General features: G+C 42.9%; 1 protein-coding gene across 1 annotated transcript in view; it reads left to right on the top strand.

The window, feature by feature from the left end:
• The first annotated feature begins 1918 nt into the window (after window positions 1-1918).
• Window positions 1919-20308, top strand: part of SHMT2 (serine hydroxymethyltransferase 2) — a 47994-nt gene continuing 29604 nt past the window's right edge. The window contains exons 1-3 of the mRNA XM_033939973.1: window positions 1919-2075; window positions 19065-19241; window positions 20050-20129. Coding sequence (XP_033795864.1) covers window positions 2043-2075; window positions 19065-19241; window positions 20050-20129 — 290 coding nt within the window. The 5' untranslated portion in view covers window positions 1919-2042. The remainder of the gene's footprint in view (window positions 2076-19064; window positions 19242-20049; window positions 20130-20308) is intronic.

Genomic DNA, 20308 nt, shown 5'->3' with positions numbered 1-20308 from the left:
GCAGAAATTGAGATCCAACATGATTAGAAAAATGGCCAGATAAAGCTAGAAAAAAAGAATTTTATTTTTAATTTTGGATAAACTAGTGCGGTAGCCATATTTTTTCCACTGTTAATAACAATTTTTTAAAAATGAAAAATAAGGTAATACTTTTTTATTGGACTAACTTTTTTTAAACTAGCTTTCAGAAGCCAAAACCTCCTTCCACAGGTCAGGACAGTATACCATAACAGCAGCATATTGTCCTGATCTGAGGAAGGAGATTTTGAAAGCTAATTAAAAATGTATTACCTTAGTCCAATAAAAATGTATCACCACCACGATGATTCCTTGCTGAAAATTGCAGGATATAAGAAACTATGGGCCTCTTCTATCAGACTGCACTAGCAATTTGTAGTGCAGTGAGCTGCCTTGAATGGCCCACACTGCCCCCGACACTAATAGAGTTCCTTTTTTTTATTATTTATTTATTTATTTATTTTTTTAATTTATCATAGAGTTCCTATGAGCGTAGGGAGCAACGGCTAAAAACTGCTAGCGCAGTTTGGTAGAAGAGGCCCTATATGGTATGGTATTTTCCATTTTTTGTTTTATTTTTATTGTATTTTTATCTGTTAACTTGTAATGTGATTGAAGTATGTTTTTGAAAATTTACACATATTATCTTTATATTTGGCACAATACAGGAAACCAGTAACACTGTTTTCTCTTTTTTTAGTGTTGCATTGTATGCAGAGTCTGGCTTTTGGGGGGTTATTTAATTTCATAGTTCTTAAAACTGTAAATGTATTTTTAAGAATATCCACCCCCCCCCCTTTTACTATGCCTTACAGCACATGCTGGTCCGGTACATGCTCCGACACCCATTTTTCTCTCTCCTACTGTCTTCTTCACCTCCTTAACTACATCCATTTAATGGACGTCGGAGCATTTGCCGCATAGCACTTGGCTGTGCAGCTTAGTAAAAGAGCACCTATGGGCAAAAGAAACTGTGATTTTTATATTTGACTGTACATCAGAGACATGTCTAGTTATATTGCTGTAATCAGCCTTGACCCTAAGCATTTGCCAGTGTTGGCAGCTCAGGGAACTGCTGCAGACTAATGAGGTGGAGATCAGCATTTTTGGCACCATCGGCGGAGGCCTTCAGATGGCAGGGCTTGGGATCTCTGCCAGATCTGGTAGCTTTTTTTAAAGTTGAGTAGGGAGTGGACGAACAGTGGGGTGAGGGTGGGGGGCAGGTAGCCAGGGGCGGGGGAGAACTCAAAATCTGCTGTTTTTGTTTCCATCTCCCTTGTGTACAAAGAGTTTCTCAGTCAATTTGCAGGTCAGTGAGTGCAAGCAAGTTGGGGAAACATTGTTCTCAAGGACCACTTCACCAGTTGGGTTTTCAAGATATCCACAAAGAATATGCATGGCACAGATTTGCATGCTCTGCCTTCTTGGTATGCAAATCTCTCTCATGCATATTTATTGTGGATATTCTGACAACTGGCCAGGTAGTCCCTGAGGACTGGGTTGAAAACTACTGGAGCATATATTGTAAGCAGTAGGAGGTGCCTACGCCACTTAAGTACATAAGAACTGCTGTATATGCATCAAAATACAGAAGAAACAGTCCCTGCTCAAAAGAGCTTACAAATACAATCTAGTCATGACAAACTGGACAAGAAGGTGCATCTAAATAGCGGGCAAAATCCCCCAAAGTAGCAAAACTGCATGCACGTTAGGATTCTATGTAATCATGTACTGTGTGTGCTCTACAGCTTCTGTTGCCGCTTCACTTCTGTAGAGAAGTTCCCAGAGGCAGCCATGTGTTCGCATGCGCTCTTTTGTAGAATGACGTGGCAAAGACCAGCTCAAAACCACAACTCCCGACAGCCGCCAGACTGCTACGCTTGCGCATTTTGGCAGCAGCGGAACGCTATAGGCTGTGGCACGCAGACGCGCACGTGGTCTTCTCCAGACTCTAGACCTGGGAGAAGTTGTTGCAGTCGGACGGGGGTTTGGGTGAGAGATCCGAAGGCGATTCCTCGGCCAGCATGCTAGCACCGGCTCTCAGGCGCCTGGCTAACGTAAGCTGGGGGGGGGGGGGGGGCTCATCCGCTCTAGTGCCGAAGTGGGCGAATGTGCATTTGCAAGACCCCCCTGGGTTACATGCATGTGCTCTGAGTTGCACTTGCACTGCCCTGTTTTTTGTTTTTGGAGGGGGGAATGTTATGTCAGAGGCCTCAAGCTTTCTGTTACTCTATTTCACATTTTCTGCCTTCAAGTCGCTTGCATTCCTGGAAGGTTTGGGGGTTTAATGGCGGGTAGTGATGGTCGGTCGCTGCAAACGTGCATTGGTCTACTTGCTGACTCTACACCTCATTGATGCGCCCTTTTCTCTTCTCTTAGCTATTGCATGAGTGAGGGGGTGAAAGAACAGAGCACGGGTCGAGGCTGAGGCCGTCAGCTGGGTAAAACTGGTACATTTGGCTGCTTTTTAATAGAAAAGGCTGCGAGAATCGACCCTGGTGTGACCAAGAAGGAGAAAGGGAGGGTGAAAAGGACCTGAAAGAAGCCGACTATGCTGGAAAGAGAGGTTTCGTTTTATCCCTTGTGGGTGGTTTTCAAATTAGGAATTCTGAGAGAAGAATTGTATGAGGTGGGGGTAGGGAGGATCGCTGCTTCACCCGCAAAGCCAAGCCGAACCCTCCCATCAGGGGCTGCAGGAGAGGGAGCCAAACAAGCCAATCTCTGACTTTGATGTCCCTCACCGACCTATGGTATCGTTGATGCTGAGTTGGGCAAAATCATGGTGGGACTAGGGCCCCAGTTTCTTGTCTGTGCTTCGCATCCTCCTGTAATCTTCAGATCCAGTCAAGGGGGCTGGCCAAGGTGATATAGCGGGGTACCAAAAGGGTTATTGGCATACAGGGGCTGCCCATTCAGCTAGTAAACTGACAAACCACTTCAGTGGCATGCTATGGTCATTCTAGTGGCTGGTGTTATGGGGGTAATTGAGAACCTTTTCAAGTTATGTTAATCTGAGGCCTTCTGAATCCCATAATTGGTCTGTTTGGGTGGGTTGGTGAAAGAGATGCTGGACAGGGGGGAGGGGGATTATAGGTGTGTGTGCACGCTTATCTTAGGACAGTGACTTCTATGATCAGCTTTCATGTTATTGATGTCATGCTGCAGCTTTCTCCAGCTCACTTCTCCACCCGTGAATTTATTCGTTACAGTGGGTCATTATTCTGTGCCTAGTTAGGAAAGCAATAATTTGAAAGGAGGTCAATCCAAAAGAAGTCATATAAAGGGTGCTGATTGGCTCACAGTACTGGACCTTGGGATTAACAGCATGTTTAAAAGTTACAGTTTAATCTGGATATAGTTGAGAATCAATCCTCTCTTCTCCAAAACAACAATTCTGGGAGTGGGTAAGAGGGGGAAGCATGCACATTGTTAAAGCCCAACAATTGATAGCCAGAGTGATAATCTGGTTTTATAACTGACTAGAATGGGACAGGTTGGCCAGCCAAGTAGTTAATCATTGGTCAGAAATGTATAAGCTGTCGGGGTTGTAAGTTTGAGTTCTTAAGACTCTTCTGAGCAGCAGTGTTACATTGAGTTGGTAAAAGGTAGGAGTGAAGTTTGCCTGGGGATTTTTTGCTTTTAGTTTGAGAATGATGCAATCTGTAGTAGCGTGTTTCATCATGTTAGGGGCAGCACACAACTGGTGATCAGGAAAATTTGCTTAAACTGAAGTAAACTTTTTAAGAGGTTAATGGATACCAGATGATTTCATTTTTTTTAAAGTGAAATATTTGTTTAAAATTTAGTTATTCCCACTTACACAGTTTGAGGTGGACTAAGCAGCTATTTTAGGAACACAATCTAGTTCTCCGATAGGATGAGGATCCTGGGATGGATCAATGACAGTGCTCTGCCCTTCCAGGGCAAAAGACCTAAATTTTACTGCTGGATCACATCATAAAAGGAGGAAAATCAGTCTCTGCACGGAAGTAAGGAGTGAGAACAAAAGAGCAGAGAAAGCCATGTCTTCAAACAAGGTGAAACCTATACACTTCTTCCATATTCAACAAGGTGAAACTTTTAACAGCAACCTATACGCTTCTTCCATATTCAACAAGGTGAAACTTTTAACAGCAACCTATACGCTTCTTCCATATTTGTGGGGGGTTAGGGTCGAAGATGGCCTGTGAATAACTTTTTGCTATCATATTCATGGGGTTTGTGGTGTAGCCCTTGTGAATACTGTGAAATCGTGAATAAAATGTACTGCTGGTATTCGTGCTGCAGTTTGCCCGACCACGCTGAAGCAAGTGCTGAAATTTCCTCTCTGCACACTTTTCTCCGATGCTGCCATTTGCCCAATCACGCTGAAAAAAGTGCTGAACTTTTTTCTTGGCACTCCAGGATGATGTCATTGGGGGGGGTGGGGGGGTGCTAGCAAGGTAAAAACTGCGAATATTAAAAGTCGTGAGTGGCAAACCTGTGAATATAGAGGAAGAAGTTATGATCAAACTACCCCATAATGAGTTGCTATTCCTTGTTTGAAGACATGGCTTCCTCTGCTCTTTTGTTGTGACTTGGTGATAACTTCTAAGACATCACCCATGGTCTCTGGTTAGAAGAACATCAGACTGAGGATTGAAACACTCATTAGTTGAATAGTGAATACTCCAAAAAACAAAACACAAAACCCCCGCCACAGAGGCTATTGGAGTTGGGAGGAAACAGAGCTGCAAGCAAATAAATAATAGCATCAACTCCTGTAGGTATGGATGGGGATGGAATGGAACTTAACAGGTACAGGTGGGGTATGGGTTAGATTATGTTGGGAATTGGCTGGGATGGGTGAAATTTCTGTCCCAGATCAAATCTCCCGATGATGAGGATTGGCTGAGTGAATTGCGAGAGGGCTATGAAATGGAAGGAAGCTGAAGTAGTTGAGGATGAAGGAAAAGGTATTGTAGTCCAACAGAGGCTGGCTCCAACTGAGCTGAAAGCCTAAAAGAGCAGAAGAAAACTGCTGTGCTAAAAGGAAAGAGGGTCCTAGAAAAAAAACCGTTGTGTGCTTAGGTTCGTTGTAATAGTAGCAGAAATGGTGTGAACTGTATGTCAGCTGGTTGCTCTGCATTCTCTGGACTCCTCCAACCCCCCCACCCCTGTATCTAACATTCTTTACTGTTTCCTGTGCTTCAGAGTTTTAAAAAATATATAAATATTTTTTTTAAAAGAAATTCACCCATACGTTCTAATCCCTTCCTTTTCCCCTTTCACCCCCCTCTTAGAATCCTCTCATCAAAATTGCTTTAGACCTTACGCCTTTAATTGTAATTGCATTTCTCTTCCTGGAAATGTCCAGTTAGCGTTCTGATGTAATCCACTTAGAACTGAAAGGTACAGGCGGAATATAAGCCAGTAATGTAATGTAATGTAAACAGTAATAATAAAACAACAACCCTCATGGTATAATTAATTAACTGGAACATATCAGTGATGTGTAAGAAGGAACATGGCATACTCCAGTTTTGGTGGTGCAGGTGCAAGAGTAATATTCACATATGGCCCCTTTTTACAAAACTGTGGTAGTGGTGCTGCTGCGGTAAAAGTGCTGAAGCCCATTGAAATTGAATAGGCTTTGGTACATTTATGCTGGTTTTGTAAAAGGTCCCATCGTGCTAGCAGTGTGTGCAGCTCCTCTGACAAGTAAAGTACATGACTAAAGGACCCATCCACAATCTAGAGCAGTGGTTCTGAACTTAAGTCATTTGCCACCATAGTTCTGGATAGTAGATCTCAAGCTGTCCTGGGGAACCACCGACAGGTTGGGCTTTCAGGATATTTCTAATAAATATGCATGAGAGATTTACATATAATGGATTTGACAGGCATGCAAATTTGTCTCATGCATATTCATTAACCTATAGCCTAAGCTTGGGTTTTTTTTTTTCAGTTAATTAAATAGCTGCCTATTGGTTAACTCAAATTCTTAAAACCAGCTATTAAATATTTAATACAAACAAGTATTATCTGAATCAATTCAATTGTAATCTTATCTCCCACAGTTCATTTCATTACAGTACTTTTACAACTTACCAATACTTAATTTATTAATAAATATCAGAATAATTTAGTCAGTGAACCTAATTCCCATCACTCACACTGCTGATTGTGTTTAAGAAATTGTGATTTTCATGTGCTAGACTGTTGTGCAACTCTCAGTTTGAAGCCTCTCTGACGAGATGATCATGGACTAATGAACTCATGAACTAACCAAGATCCAGTTTCATATAAAAGTAATCACAATGACTGTAGTATGTGTGTGAAAGTTGGGAAGTGAGTGTGAATGTGAGTGATGGGGATTAGGTTCACTGACTAAATTATTCTGATATGGGTAAGTTGTAAAAGTACTGTAATGAAATGAACTGAACTGTGGGAGATAAGATTAAAATTGAATTGATTCAGATAATACTTGTTTGTATTAAATATTTAATAGCTAGTTTTAAGAATTTGAGTTATGCATATTCATTAGGGATATCCTGAAAGACTGATTGGCTGGTGGTCCCCAGGACAGGTTTGAGAACAGCTGGTTTAGGATACTCGCAGGGAATATGCTTGAAGTATACTTGCAAATACTTTTGCCCACTGTAGACAGATATCTGATGCACATTACGGTAATTGTAGATAAGTTGTAACATCAGGAACAACAATGTAAAGATGCTCACAGTGTCTCAGAGGAGATGATCGACTGTCGGCTCCGGGCGGCTTTCCCGCAGAGGAGAGAATCCTGCATTCACCGTGGGCCTCATCTGGGGCAGCCTCCTTGGAGCGGCTGGGGCACGGGCAGTGTGTCTGGGAGGGAATGCATGGATGGGAGAACATCGCAGGGGAGGAGACATAGGCATCCTGGGACTGTCTGCCAAGTCCCTTCCCTGAAGAAGCCCTTTCTGGAAACGTCAATCGCTCCTCCTAAACTTACTTGCTCCACTTCATCACTGACGCTGAAACCGTGGATTGAAGACAAAGTTTTATTTTATTTTTCTTTCCAGCTTATGATTTATCTTTAATCTTATCTATTGTTTTGCCTTTTGTCTTTGTTTTGTTCTATTTCTATCATTTAAATTTCTCCAGAATTCTACTGTTCAACGGCTCCCCCTTCTGCTTCTATTCCTTTCTCTCCTCTCTTCTACCTTCCAAAGTATTTAGATCAATGCTGTCTTGTTAAAATGTTTATTTTATTTTTATTTTTCCTCTAACTCTACTTTTCACTTCTCTATTACCCTCCAGGTACTTTAGTTAGATTGTGAGCCTTTGGGACAGTAAGGGAATTTTTCAAGTACCTTTCTTATTTCTAATCTTAATGTATATTTTCTGTAAACCGCTTAGAACCTAACGGATGTAGCGGTATATAAGAAATAAATTACATTACATTACATTACATGGAATTTAAAAAGGCATGAGATATACTTGGAAGATATTTAGGGACTTGTGCAGAAAATAATATACTGTAGTTTTGTTCCTGGGATAGCAAGTGCAGCAAGGGTTTCAGTTTGTGGGTTCACTTGTGTGGAGACCCTTACTGCAGAGCTCATTGAAATGCATGTTAATGCATTGTATTATGGGGCTCATTTTCAAAAAAGATAGACATCCAAAAGATGGCATAAGCTCACACTTTGACATCTTGCTTGTCAAACCGTCCAAGTGGGTATTTTCAAATCTGATTTATTAGTCGTCTTTCTTGCCGTTTTGTTTCTAGTGCATCTAAATCTTAAGGGGGGCACGTTAGAGGCATGTTTGGGCGGGATTAGGGCAGGCTTAGCACAGTTTGGATGTTTTGGCTAGACCTTTTTTTAAAATGAATAAGGGTCACAAAAGGTACCCAAACTGACCAGATGTCCACTAGAGGAATGAAAATATGGCCCCTGCATACTCCCCCTAGTGGTCACTTAACCCCATCCCACCCCCCTCAAATAGCTGCATGGAACAGTACATATCTCTTTCTACACTGTAGATACTATGGCCAGTCCTAGTAGATCTGCAAGCAGGTCTCTGGGGTGGGCAGTGCAGTGGACTGCAGAGAAGGGGACCCAGGACCATATGCTACCCTTACTAGTACTGCCAAATAGGTGACACCGGCAGGCATAAGAGCTGTTGGGGTGATACTCAGGTGGGTACAGTAGGTTTTTAGGGAGATTTGGAGTGCTTACCATATAAATGGGGGTTATGGTGTGATGTGCACCTGGAGCCCTTGGTGTGAAGTTCACAGCAGAACCCCCTAGGGCAGGGGTGCACAAATGGTCAATGGTGATTGACCAGTAGATCGCAAAGGCAACACGAGTCGATCACGTTGCCTTTGCAATCTTGTTATCTTATTCTTCCTGCCTCCCCGAGCCAGGCCAGGAGCATACAAGCGTCGGAGAGGAAGTTCTGGGCCAACCAATCGCTGCCTGGCTGGCCTGGAACTTCCTCTCCGACATCAGAATTGATGGGGGGGGGAAGGCTTGTGGGCCCGGCGAAGCAGGGAGAAATCGGCATGGTGGCTTGGGGGGGGGCAGGGAAAGAGAAATAATCGGGGAAGTAGAGAAATCGGCGCGATGACTTGGGGGGGCAGGGGGGAGAAAGAAAGAAAGACAGGCAGGCAGGGGGAGAGAGAAAGACAGAAATAAAGAGGGGGGCAGGGGGAGAGAAAGAAAGAGACAGAAATAAAAGGGGAGGGGGCAGAAAGAAAGAAATTTACAGAAGAAGGAAGTGCAACCAGAGACTCATAAAATTACCAGATAAAAAGGTAGGAAAAATGATTTTATTTTCAATTTAGTGATCAAAATTTGTCCGTTTTGAGAATTTATATCTGCTGTCTATATTTTGCACTATGGTCCCCTTTTACTAAACCGTGATAGTGGTTTTTAGCACAGGGAGCCTATGAGCGTCTGGAGCTGCGAAGGGCATTCAGTGCCGCTCCCTGTGCTAAAAACTGCTATCGCGGTTTAGTTAAAGGGGAGGGGGTATATTTGTCTATTTTTGTATAATTGTTACTGAGGTGACATTGCATATTTTAAAATCATCTGCTTTGACCTCTGAAAAAAACCCCTGAATACAAATAATTAATATTTTCTCTGCATACAGTGTGCTTTGTGTTTTTTAAAATTTTATTGTTGGTAGATCATTTTGACTTGGTCATTTTAAAAGTAGATCACAAGCCGAAAAGGTGTGAGCACCCCTGCATTTCAGTCACTAAATTGGAAAATAATTTTTCCTACCTTTGTTGGCTGGTGACTTCATGAGTCTGGTTGCACTTCCTTCTGACTGTGCATTCAATATTTCTTTCTTTGCCTCCTGCACGCTTCCTCTCCGGACCTCATTCCCTCCCTCAACCAACATTTCTCTGTGTCTCTCCATGAGTCCAACATTTCTCCCTCTCTCATCCCGCGGATCACGTGCAGCATTTTTCAACACTGCCAATGAGCTCCATGACCATTTATCCTTCTGTTACCCCCTCTCCAACACCATGCCACATCTCTCCCTCCATCAGTATGTCCCATATTCCTCCTTGCATCCCTTTCCATCTGTCCCTCTGTTCCCTCTCCACCACCATATTCAGCATTTCTCTCTCTCATCCTTCCCTTCCCCATGCATCTCTACCTCTCTCCTCTATGCCCAATTTTCCTCTTTCTTCCTTTCCCCATGTACCACCATATCTTTCCCTCTCACTCACACACTCATGCCCAACAATTCTCCCTTTCTATTCACTTCCTCCTATGTTCCAAATTAGTGCCCCCTCCCCTCCTGCTTTTCAGCCGTTATCCCGGAATCGTGTCCTTCCAATGCTCCATCATGCTCCTTCCCCTCCTCCTTTCTCCTTTTGTCTCAGAAAGATTGTGCCCTCTTACTTGTTTGAGGCGCACTCGCTCCATCTGCCTTCAGTGACTTGTTAGGGGATGCACAGGCAGTGATTCACATTCACGTGGCTAACCCACAAGCCTTCCCTCCGATGTCAGCGAGAATGTTTCCGAGTCAGCTACGTTCAGCGTGTGAACCGCTGCACGTCTGCCCAACAAGCCGCTGAAGGCAGAAGAAGTGAGTATGGCAAGGAAGTAGATGGGAACTTCCCCCCGCTGACCCGGAAGGCTTTCCTCTGACATCAGAGGGAAGCCCTGTGGGTTGGCTTGAGGAGGGGGAGCGGGCAGGGATCCCCGGCAGTGGCTTCAGCAGATTGGGTGGGCAGCATGGAAGGATCTCCAGCAGTAGCTGTGCAGCTTCGACGTATAGGCAGTCAGGGAGTGTTCTCTGCGGCATACCCCGAACAAGCGGCCCGCATATCCCTAAGGGTATGTGTATCGCGTGTTGAGAAACACTACTTTAGAGGAAAGGTGGGAGAGGGGAGATTCATAGAGATGTTTAAATACATACGTGACGTAAATGCGCATGAGTCAATTCTCAATTGAAAGGAACCTCTGGAATGAGAAGGCATAGGATGAAGTTAAGAGGTGATAGGCTCGGAAGTAATCTACAGAAATACCTTTTTACAGAAAGGGTGGTAGATGCGTGGAACAGTCTCCCAAAAGAAATGGTGGAGACAGACTGTGTCTGAATTCAAGAAGGCATAAGATAGGCACTTGGAATCTTTTAGAGAAAGAGATTATATACCTGGGACAGTGGAGGATTGTGATTTGCCCAGGGTCACATGGAGTGGTGAAGGGTTTGAACCAATTTTAGCCTCAGCAACTTTGTGCATGCAATTGCAAATTTTAAGAATATGAAAAAAAAAATTAATTCTCTGCTTTCATCTAAACTCAGTTTTGTCGCATACGTATGACCTCTCTTGTTTTGCTTCCTTTTTGCATTTTGCACTCTCTCATTTCACGTATTCTACTCCCTGCTCTCAAAACAATTTTCATCATCCCTGATGTAGAATACTTTTTCAATCAGCTTAAGCAGGAGTGTGCACTGATTAATTCTTTCAGCATTGCACAATCTGTAAATCCTGTACAGGACTGCAGTCAGAAAAGTTGAAAACGGCAACATGAAGTATGTTCACTTTACTAAGTATATTTGCAACCTGGGAGGTCAGACTGCCCACGTTCCAGCATCTAAGACATCTGTTTCCAGATGGGTTCACATGACAATTTTGTCAGTGTGCGTTGGCTGTAGTAATCAGCCGCCAATATCTTTGAGAGCACATTCCACGAGAAGTATAGCCCGAGTAGATTTGTAGAGCGGCTACATGGTCCACACTTCATACTTTTACAAAGTTTAATGAGTGGACATGGCAGCACAACAGGGTGCTGCTTTTGAGTTTTCAGTATTAGGGGCAGGCTCATCTGTGCTGCCCTAGATTCAAAGGTCTGTTTTGATATGTTCATTCGTCAGGACTCGTATGCCATGTGCACCAGAAGGGAAGATTAGGTTCTTTTCTCGATAATCTTCTTTCTGGTAACATGGCATATGAGTCCTGACACCCTGCCTTGTCAGTGTAATAATTCATCTGCTTAATGTCTTGGACAAGTATATCTGTCTAGAACTTGAGATCTTCTCATGCCAGTCCAGGATTGAGTACAATGCCATATTATTGTTACAAATACGATTGAGAGTATACAAACTCCATAAATGTTAAGTGGCTTACTTGTTCCACTTTGTTTTATATGATATGTTTTGATTAACATTGTTTATTATACGTGTTACATAGCAGAACAGAAATATCTTGTCAGGGAAATTCCCCTTACCCCTCCTTCTTAATGTTTCCTATTGTAGTGTTTATCGATTGCTTTGGTACAAACTGAAGAGAAGGTCATTCCATATCAAGTGGACCAGGAGCCCATGCTTGACCCTCCCCCTTGAAATCCAACCAAATTTTACAGGGGTGTTGTCTAGGGTCTCAGATGAAACTGCAAAATATTTTGGATTTATCTCAATTTGGTCAGGAGCTAGGAATGGTTGAACAAAAGCATTATCCCAGGACAAGCAGGCAGCATATTCTCGACATGTGGGTGACGTCATCCACGGAGCCCCGTCGGATTCAGAGGCAGCCGCAAGGATTCTCGAGGAGGGTAAGGAAGCTCCATCTCCTCCAAGAACTCCTTGGTATACCTAGAATCAGGCTGGAGGTCCAAATGCAAGGCCTTCCCCATATCCTGCATAAATCTAGTGAAGGAAGAGCCCCCGGTCGCCGAATCGAAAAGCAAAAAACGAAAAGTAAAGAAAATGAAGCAATCAACAACGGGCACAGCGACTCCCGTAGTAAAACAAGAAAGCCGCGGTGCTAGAAAGGCACTTAGAGATCGCAGAGAAGAGAGACAGAGCTTTCTGGCTCCGCGGAAAACTAAGAACTGAAGACCACGAGGAGGGAATGAACCCTCTAGTGGAGCAGGAAGGCACGCATGCGTGGGCAGTACTAGCAAACTTGAGATCTTCAATCAAGTTTGCTTGAAAAGCTGTCCGCGACGGGGTTGTCCGCGACGGGGCTCCGTGGATGACGTCACCCACATGTCGAGAATATCTGCCTGCTGTCCCTGGATAACACCTGTTACGGTAAGTAACTGTGCTATTTATCCACTCCCATGCCTCGTGTGACCTTAAAAACAACAACTTTGCTTAATCACTGCGGCAGAAGGAAACTACCTAGGAGACTGAAATTTTGCAGTTTGGTACAACACCTTGGGGCAAGTTTCTGTGCCAAGTTTGAAATCTTTTGCGAACGTGCTACAATTTCTACAGGTCAGCAAAGTAGGGAAAAAAATTCACGAATGAAAATTTTTGGCACAGTTTGGCTCCATACTGCTTCTGGTAGGTAAGTCAGCTGAAGCTGAAGATATGACCATCCAAAAAATATGGCTTCATGCATTTATGCAAATTTTCACTGTTTTTTAGATTCAAATATCTATAATGTGTAGTTGTTTTTTAATATCATTTGAAAGAGCATGTTTTTTTTTGCTACAGAAGCTATCCTGTTTCATCTTGGACCTGACCTTTCTTTGGTGAGAATTAAAGCTTCAAAGATAAGCATTAGTTGTATATGCGCACGAATGTTTAATATTGAAAAGACCAAATATACTGTGGCATAAGTTAGAATGTTCCTTAAAGTCCAATACTATCTCATATAAGTGTTTACCACCTGGACTCTATATTGTTAACGTCGGTAATAAATCTCAAAGAGAAGCCTCAGCCCTACCACTCCACCGCAAAGCCACTTTTCAAATTGCGAGAAGCTTTACGTGGTACCTCATCATTGGCTGTCACCGTATTGATAATAAACTTTTCCTTGTTCTGCTTTTTATGTGATGAAATTATCTCAAAATCTTTTTGTTGCATAATAGCATTTCCTCTAATAAATATATATAAATATAAAGTGCTTAAATAGTGTATTTGTACTTAGCTTATATCACAGCCAAAACCTAGGAGTCTGACCTGACATGTTTCGCATACATTGCTGTATCAAGGGTCCCCCGAGGTCGCTGTTGTCATCCGACTCCAAAATCTGTGACAACAGCGTCCTCGGGGGACCCTTGATACAGCAATGTATGCGAAACATGTCGGGTCAGACTCCTAGGTTTTGGCTGTAATATAAGCTAAGTACAAATACACTATTTAAGCACTTTATATTTATATATATGTTTATTAGAGGAAATGCTATTATGCAACAAAAAGATTTTTAGATAATTTCATCGCATAAAAAGCAGAACAATAAGGTGACAGCCAATGATGAGGCGCCACGTAAAGCTTCCCGCAATTTGAAAAGTGGCTTTGCGGTGGAGTGGTGGGGCTGAGGCTTCCCTTTGAGATTTATTACTGATGTTAACAATATAGAGTCCAGGTTAATATTGAAAAGAGGCATGTTTAACACAAACCATGTTGTATAAAAATGAACAAGGTACATGAAGTTTCACAGTTACATTCAGATTGTTAATGTTTTATGATCCCCTTCCCTGTATCCATGCATTTTCATATACTTACTGCCATTGGTCGTGCAGATCATGACAAGTGAGACCACATATTTATCAGTTATTAATCCATTGTCTGAAAGACATTACTAATAGTCAGATATTACCATATAAATTTCTAAGCTTTATTAAAGACAAAAAAATAAAAGTGCAAAAACCACACTTATTCAAAAGTGCACATACATACTGAGAAAGATCAGGAAATCGCATAAATTCAACTTTTTAACTCAGTTTCTTGCACATAGTTTTGAAAGTCTGGTCAATGTTTGCCAAAATATCTTGTGGATAAGTGTACTGTCTGCCTGATAAAGTGGTCATAGGTGCATTAAGGCCTCCAGTAATATGCTGTTCAGGGATCCAGAATATGTCTATGCGGGGAGGCCAGTGAAATGACCGTGCAGGACCTTGAGGATGCAAAAAAATTAACCAGGATTTCACATTCTTCTATCGAAATTTCACATACATGACTAATCCACCAAGAATTGTCATATATGCAAGCTAAGTGTTGTCCAGGTTGAAAGCTGGATGCTTGAATAGTAGGGACGTGTTCAGGATCAGTATCAGACTCTTAAGACATTGGCAATGAATGAGCTGGTGTCACTTGAAATTTTGCTAATGCAGAGTCTAGCAGTGTCTCTTGTTCCAGCCACTGTGTGGCCCATACTAAACCTTTGCTCTTGAGCAGGTCTTATTGCTTCAATTTCTTCCTTAGCAATGAAGAAAAATTTGATTCCCGAGACAGATTTATCGCAGAATCCAAATGGATCCCTTGGTGTCAAAATTTGGTTATTGAGAGGGCATTGTAAGCTGGCATGTGCAGCTAAACGCTGGCTGTTCCCCCAATCCCATCACATGGAGATTTCCCAAAGAAATTCTACTCAGACATACTACTACAGCAATGCGTACATTCTTGTGAATCACATGATTATGCATTTGGGCTTGCACGCAGTAAGTAGTTTGTTCAAGCCAATGCATGTTTTGACTGTCATCTTGCAAAAGTGCACATAAGTTTGTCAAACGATGAGCATAGTTTGAGACGAGTACTTGTGGATGGCAAAATTTTGTTATGAGTTTTCAGATCAATATAGTTCCACTGCACATTCACAATGAACTGCCAATGACCCTTCAATATAACATGTTTACGCAAGCAAGTAATGCTTATCTTTAAACCATCAATTCTCATCAAAGAAAGATCGGGTCCAAGATGGAACAGGATAGCTTCTGTAGCAAAGAAACATGCTCTTTCAAATGATATAAAAAAACAAAACTACATGTTAAGAAATATTTGAATCTGAAAAACTGAAAATTTGCATAAATGCTTAAAGCCGTATCTTTTGGATGGTCATATCTTCAGCTTCACTTGACTGTAAAAGTTCATATTGCAAATCTTGGAAGTACCTCGTGGTACATGTCTGCTGGTAAAGTTGTACCCTCAGCTGACTTACCTACCAGTAGCAGTATGGAGCCAAACTGTGCCAAAAATTTTAATTTGTGATTATTTTTTTTTTGCCTACTTTGCGGACCTGTAGAAATGGAAGCACGTTGCAAAAAATTTCAAACTTGGCACAGAAACATGCCCCAAGGTGTTGTACCAAACTGCAAGATTTCAGACTCCTAGGTGGTTTCCTTCTGCCGCAGTGCTTAAGCAAAGTTGGCGTTTTAGGTCACACGAGGCATGGGAGTGGATCGATTGCTTTTGTTCAAATTGAGATAGATCCAAAATATTCACAGTTTCATTTGGTTGGATTTCAAGGGTGTCGAGCGTGGGCGGTTTTCAGTATTGGTCCACTTAACATGGAATGACCCCAGAGGCAATACAGCCCACTGCGGAAGGAGGCGGAGCGGAAGTGTATGATTCTATCTGCAAAGCTCGCAGTTAGGGGAAGTTAACCCATTCTTCAGGACTCGTGTATCATGTTACCAAAAAGATGATCAAGGTACAAGCCTAATCTTCCCACTTGAAAACCAGACTGGCAGGTGGAGCATTGAACAAGGATTGAAGTGTGGGGGGAAGGGGGGAAGAGCTTCAGGGCTGTGGAGTCAGAAGCAATGATAGGGTTACTGGAGTTGTAAAAAAAAATGTACTGACTCTAACTAAGGGCTCCTTTTACAAAGCCGCGCTAGCGGTTTTAAAGCACACACTAGCCGGAAATCTACCACCTGCTCCAAAGGAGGCGGTAGTGGCTAGCGCGTGCGGCAATTTAGTGCATGCTATTCCGCGCGTTAAGGCCCTAGCGTGGCTTTGTAAAAGGAGCCCTAAATGTTAATGATAGTGCATTAACAATTCCAATTTCACAGATACTAATTCAATTAACCTATTTATTTATTTTAAAATGAGCATTTTTTTGACCTTCCTGTAAGAATTGTCCTCTTTATTTTGTGAATTTTGTCTTGTGTTTAATGTTGCTCATTCATGCTTTATAACTTCTTTAATAAATAAATATAGTCTTTAAAACCCTAACTTTTAACGGTTTAGGGTGCATGATTCACATTGGCAGTTAGGAAATGCCTTGTAATATGTGCTTTCAATCAGTATAGAAAATCTTTAATTAATCTAATTGCAGAAAGGGGAGTCGGGTCCCATAAATTAAGGAGTTGAAGTCGAAGGTTTTATGTATTGACTCCACAGCCCTGCCGAGCTTGGTATGGTTGCATTCTGAATCCAGCCACTAGGTGTCTCCATCATGAAAAGCTGGTGTGTCCTCTCTTTGAGGATGCATAATTTATCTTCTGTGCTACATTTGTCAAACACAAGGGCTACGGGGCAAATCCGGCCCGCCTGGCTTTTTATGTGGCCCGCACCAATGCTCCCGAAGTTCCCCTTCTCACAGCCTAGCGTGTCTTTCATCCTGCGCTGGTATGATGTCACCTTCATGCTGGAAAGTCTGCCAGCCTCGGTAGCGATTTGGTGGTGTTGTCCGTGGCTCCCTTTCCTGCTTTCCGTCTGCCATGACCCACCCGGGTGGAAACAGGAAGTTGCGTGTCATTGGAGACAGACCGCGGCATGCGAAAAGCAGGAGGGGGAGCCATGTACAACATTGCTCAATTGCCAAGGCCGGCAGATTTTTTGGCTTGGCAGCGACATCGGACTGGCGCGGGAGTGAACACATGCTGGGCTGTGAGGAGAGAGGGACTGGCGCTGGAGGGAAAGACATGCTGGGCTGTGAGGAGAGAGGGACCAGCGCTGGAGGGAAAGACATGCTGGGCTGTGAAGAGAGATGAAGGGAGAGAAGTTGAACCTGGGGTGGTGTGGAGGAAGAGGGAAAAAGATACTTGAAGGGAGAACCGTTGGGAAGAGAAAGGGAGAAATAGTAGACCTGGGGGGAGGGAGGCAAGCAGATGGGGAGAGATGGGATGAGGGCAGTTAGGAAGAAAAAGGGAGAGAAGTTGGATCTGAAGATAGAAGGGAGAGAGGAAGGGAGAAATGTTAGGCTGGTGATGGAAGGGATAGAGAGATGCAACATCTCTCCTTTTTTTTTTTTCCATATCATTGTTCAGCATTAAGGGGGGAGGGAAGAAGAGCAATAGAAAAGAGAGGGAGCAAAATGTTGGACTGAGGAGAGAGGAGGAGAGATAGAAGGAAATAGGAGGCTGGGAAAGGAGTGAGATGGGAGAGCTACAGAATAAGAGAATATGGAAAATTGATAGGCAGCTGAAAATTTAAAAAGAAAGAGAAGGATGAGAAAGAGGGCGAGATTTGAGTGGACAGAGGCAGAAAAGAAAAGTTGAAAGGGAAAAATCAATTTGTTGGAGACAGGGACTGGAGCAAGAGAGAAGAGGAGAAATAAATGGACAGCAGACACTGGAAAGAGAATTAGAAGATAGACAAAATCAGAAAGAAATTGGGATCAAAAGCAAAATAACCAGACAACAAAAGGTAGAAAAAATAATTTTATTTTCTATTTTGTGATTACATTGTGTCAGATTTGAAATGTGTATCCTGTCAGAACTGGTGTAAGACAGCAAGCGTGAACTAGGACCTAAAAGAGAGAGGAAAAGTCTTTTTTAATTTATTTTGTATGCAATACATAGCCGGCATGGGATTGGAGAGGTTGTATCCCTATACTTGCACTAAAACTAACCCCCTCCTTTGGCAGCGGCGGTGATTGATCCAACACTCATAGAAGTCCTGTGAGCGTCGGAGCAGTTGCTGGCGCTGGGGCCCACGCTGTGCGTTTGTAAAGGAGGGGGTAAGTATCTTAATAAAAAAATTTGGCCCACGACTTAGCCTGTATTTTTTAGATTTCGGCCCCTTATGTGATTTGAGTTTGACACCCCTGTTCTGTGCAATACTGAGCCCTTAGGCCAACCCATATGATGTTCTTTAAATTATAGTTTAACTGTTGCATGTTTTCATTCTCTAATGGATAGTAGTGGGTTATGTTTTTTTGAAAGCTTACCCATAGAAGGGGTGGGAAGGGGGAGATTGTGCTGCCAAGTTCATTAGTAGAAATCAGCATTCACTCTGTGTTGGGATGTGTGACCTTATATATACATGTGTGACTTAAGTACAGGGCACAGCGCTGTTCTCCCTCCCCATCAAACTGACTTCACACATCCAGTACTTGGAGGGAGGGAGATGAGTATTTGGTATTCTTGGTTTTAATTTCATATCTTGGAGGCAGATGTTTTTTAAAGGAGAGGTGACCAAATTTGGAAGGTTCCAGTCCCATAGGAACTGCACAGAGAGGTTCGGGGAGGAGGGGGAGGGGAAACCCCAATCTATTGCTTTCTACCTGTACTTATGTATGATCTGATATTTTCATGTTACCACAAACACTGAAGCTCTGGAGGAGCGTATTTCCCCATGAGAAGAAAGTTTTCCGTCAGCTCTGCACATAGTGATTAGAGCTGAGAATAAGGTAGTGTGCCCAGAAATCACATGGTTTAGGCCGAATGGTGGTAGTTAGCCTTGGCATGATCCTGCATGCGTGCTGGGCATGTCTAATCAAGGAAGGGAAAGAGTTAGTGGATGGAGAAGGGAGAGGTGAGGAAGAAGCAAATTAGCTGCACTGGAAAGTTGTTTTGTTTTTGGTTTTTCTTGAAAGCTCCTATTTCTGAGGACAATTAGGAAAAATCTTCAGTCCTAATTCTCATCTCTTTCTCCCCTTCTGCCAGTCCCTGAGGAGATGTCACCCAACGAAGGCCCACCATGGCAAGATGATGATCTGGGCCAGGGGCTTGTCCAAGTGGACGGGGCAGGAGAGCATGGCTGAGAGTGACCCAGAAATGTGGACCCTGGTGCAGCAAGAAAAGGACCGGCAATGCCGGGGTTTGGAACTCATTGCTTCAGAGGTAGGGAAACTTCCCCAATGCCTTCCGTAGATTTCCTGCTGAAACACAGCTCAGGTTTATTTATTTAATCATTTATATACCACTTATATCCTAAGTGGTTTTACATTCAGGTACTTTATCATATTTCCTGTCTTGGCGGGCTCAACCTCAATCTAGTGTACCTGGGGTACAAGGAGCAGTGAGGGATTTGAACCCACAACGTCATGGTTCTAAGGCTGTAGTTCTAACCACTGCGCCACTCTGAGGATTGTTTGTATGTTTCTCTTATGGGTGGTTTTTTTTTTAATTTTTATTTTATGTAAGTAAATTATGTAAACCGTTTTAGTGCTAAACGGTATAGAAATTTTTAAAATAAATAATGGCTTCAATGGCTCTAAAGTTTTAGCTGATGAGATCAAATGGTGCCAGTGGGCCTGGTAGAAGGTGCATGGCACTGATTGGCTGATGATAGAGCACATGGCAGACTCAGTGAATGGTACTGAGGGGGTTGTATACCCTGTGTAGGGACTGCAGTGGCCTGGCTGCTTTGTCCTCTAGATAAAGTCCCCCTCTGTTTATGAAAGATGAAGAGAAGGTGGGGGAGGGGTGGGACAAGGAATTGAGGCCCTGTTAGTATGATTTAAGTTAGTGATGAAAAGAGAAACTGATAATTATTTTTTTTTTAAATGCATATGTATATATATTTGTATATAGAAAGAGACTGTAAGTGATATAGGGTACTGAGGAATGTGCTCTAATGTCTGCTTTCTGGTAGGGGCTTTGCAGAAGCTGCATTTCACATGGCATTTCTTATTTCTCTCCTGCATAGAACTTCTGCAGCCGTGCTGCCCTGGAGGCTCTGGGGTCCTGCCTCAATAACAAATACTCAGAGGGCTACCCAGGAAAGAGGTAAGGAGCCCACACAGACACCCCTTTCTTGTTGCCTAATTATGCCATAGCACAACACTCTTAAGGAAGATCTTATACTGCTTAGAGAAAGAGACTGAGAACTAGGAGCCTCAAATTTAAATCCTGTCTCTTATTCCCCCCCCCCCAGCCTCCAAATATGCATGTTGCCAGGAACCAGT

The sequence above is a fragment of the Geotrypetes seraphini genome, chromosome 3, assembly GCF_902459505.1.
Source record: "Geotrypetes seraphini chromosome 3, aGeoSer1.1, whole genome shotgun sequence".
NCBI classification, from domain to species: Eukaryota; Metazoa; Chordata; class Amphibia; order Gymnophiona; family Dermophiidae; genus Geotrypetes; species Geotrypetes seraphini.
This window is presented reverse-complemented; position numbering and strand designations above follow the sequence as displayed.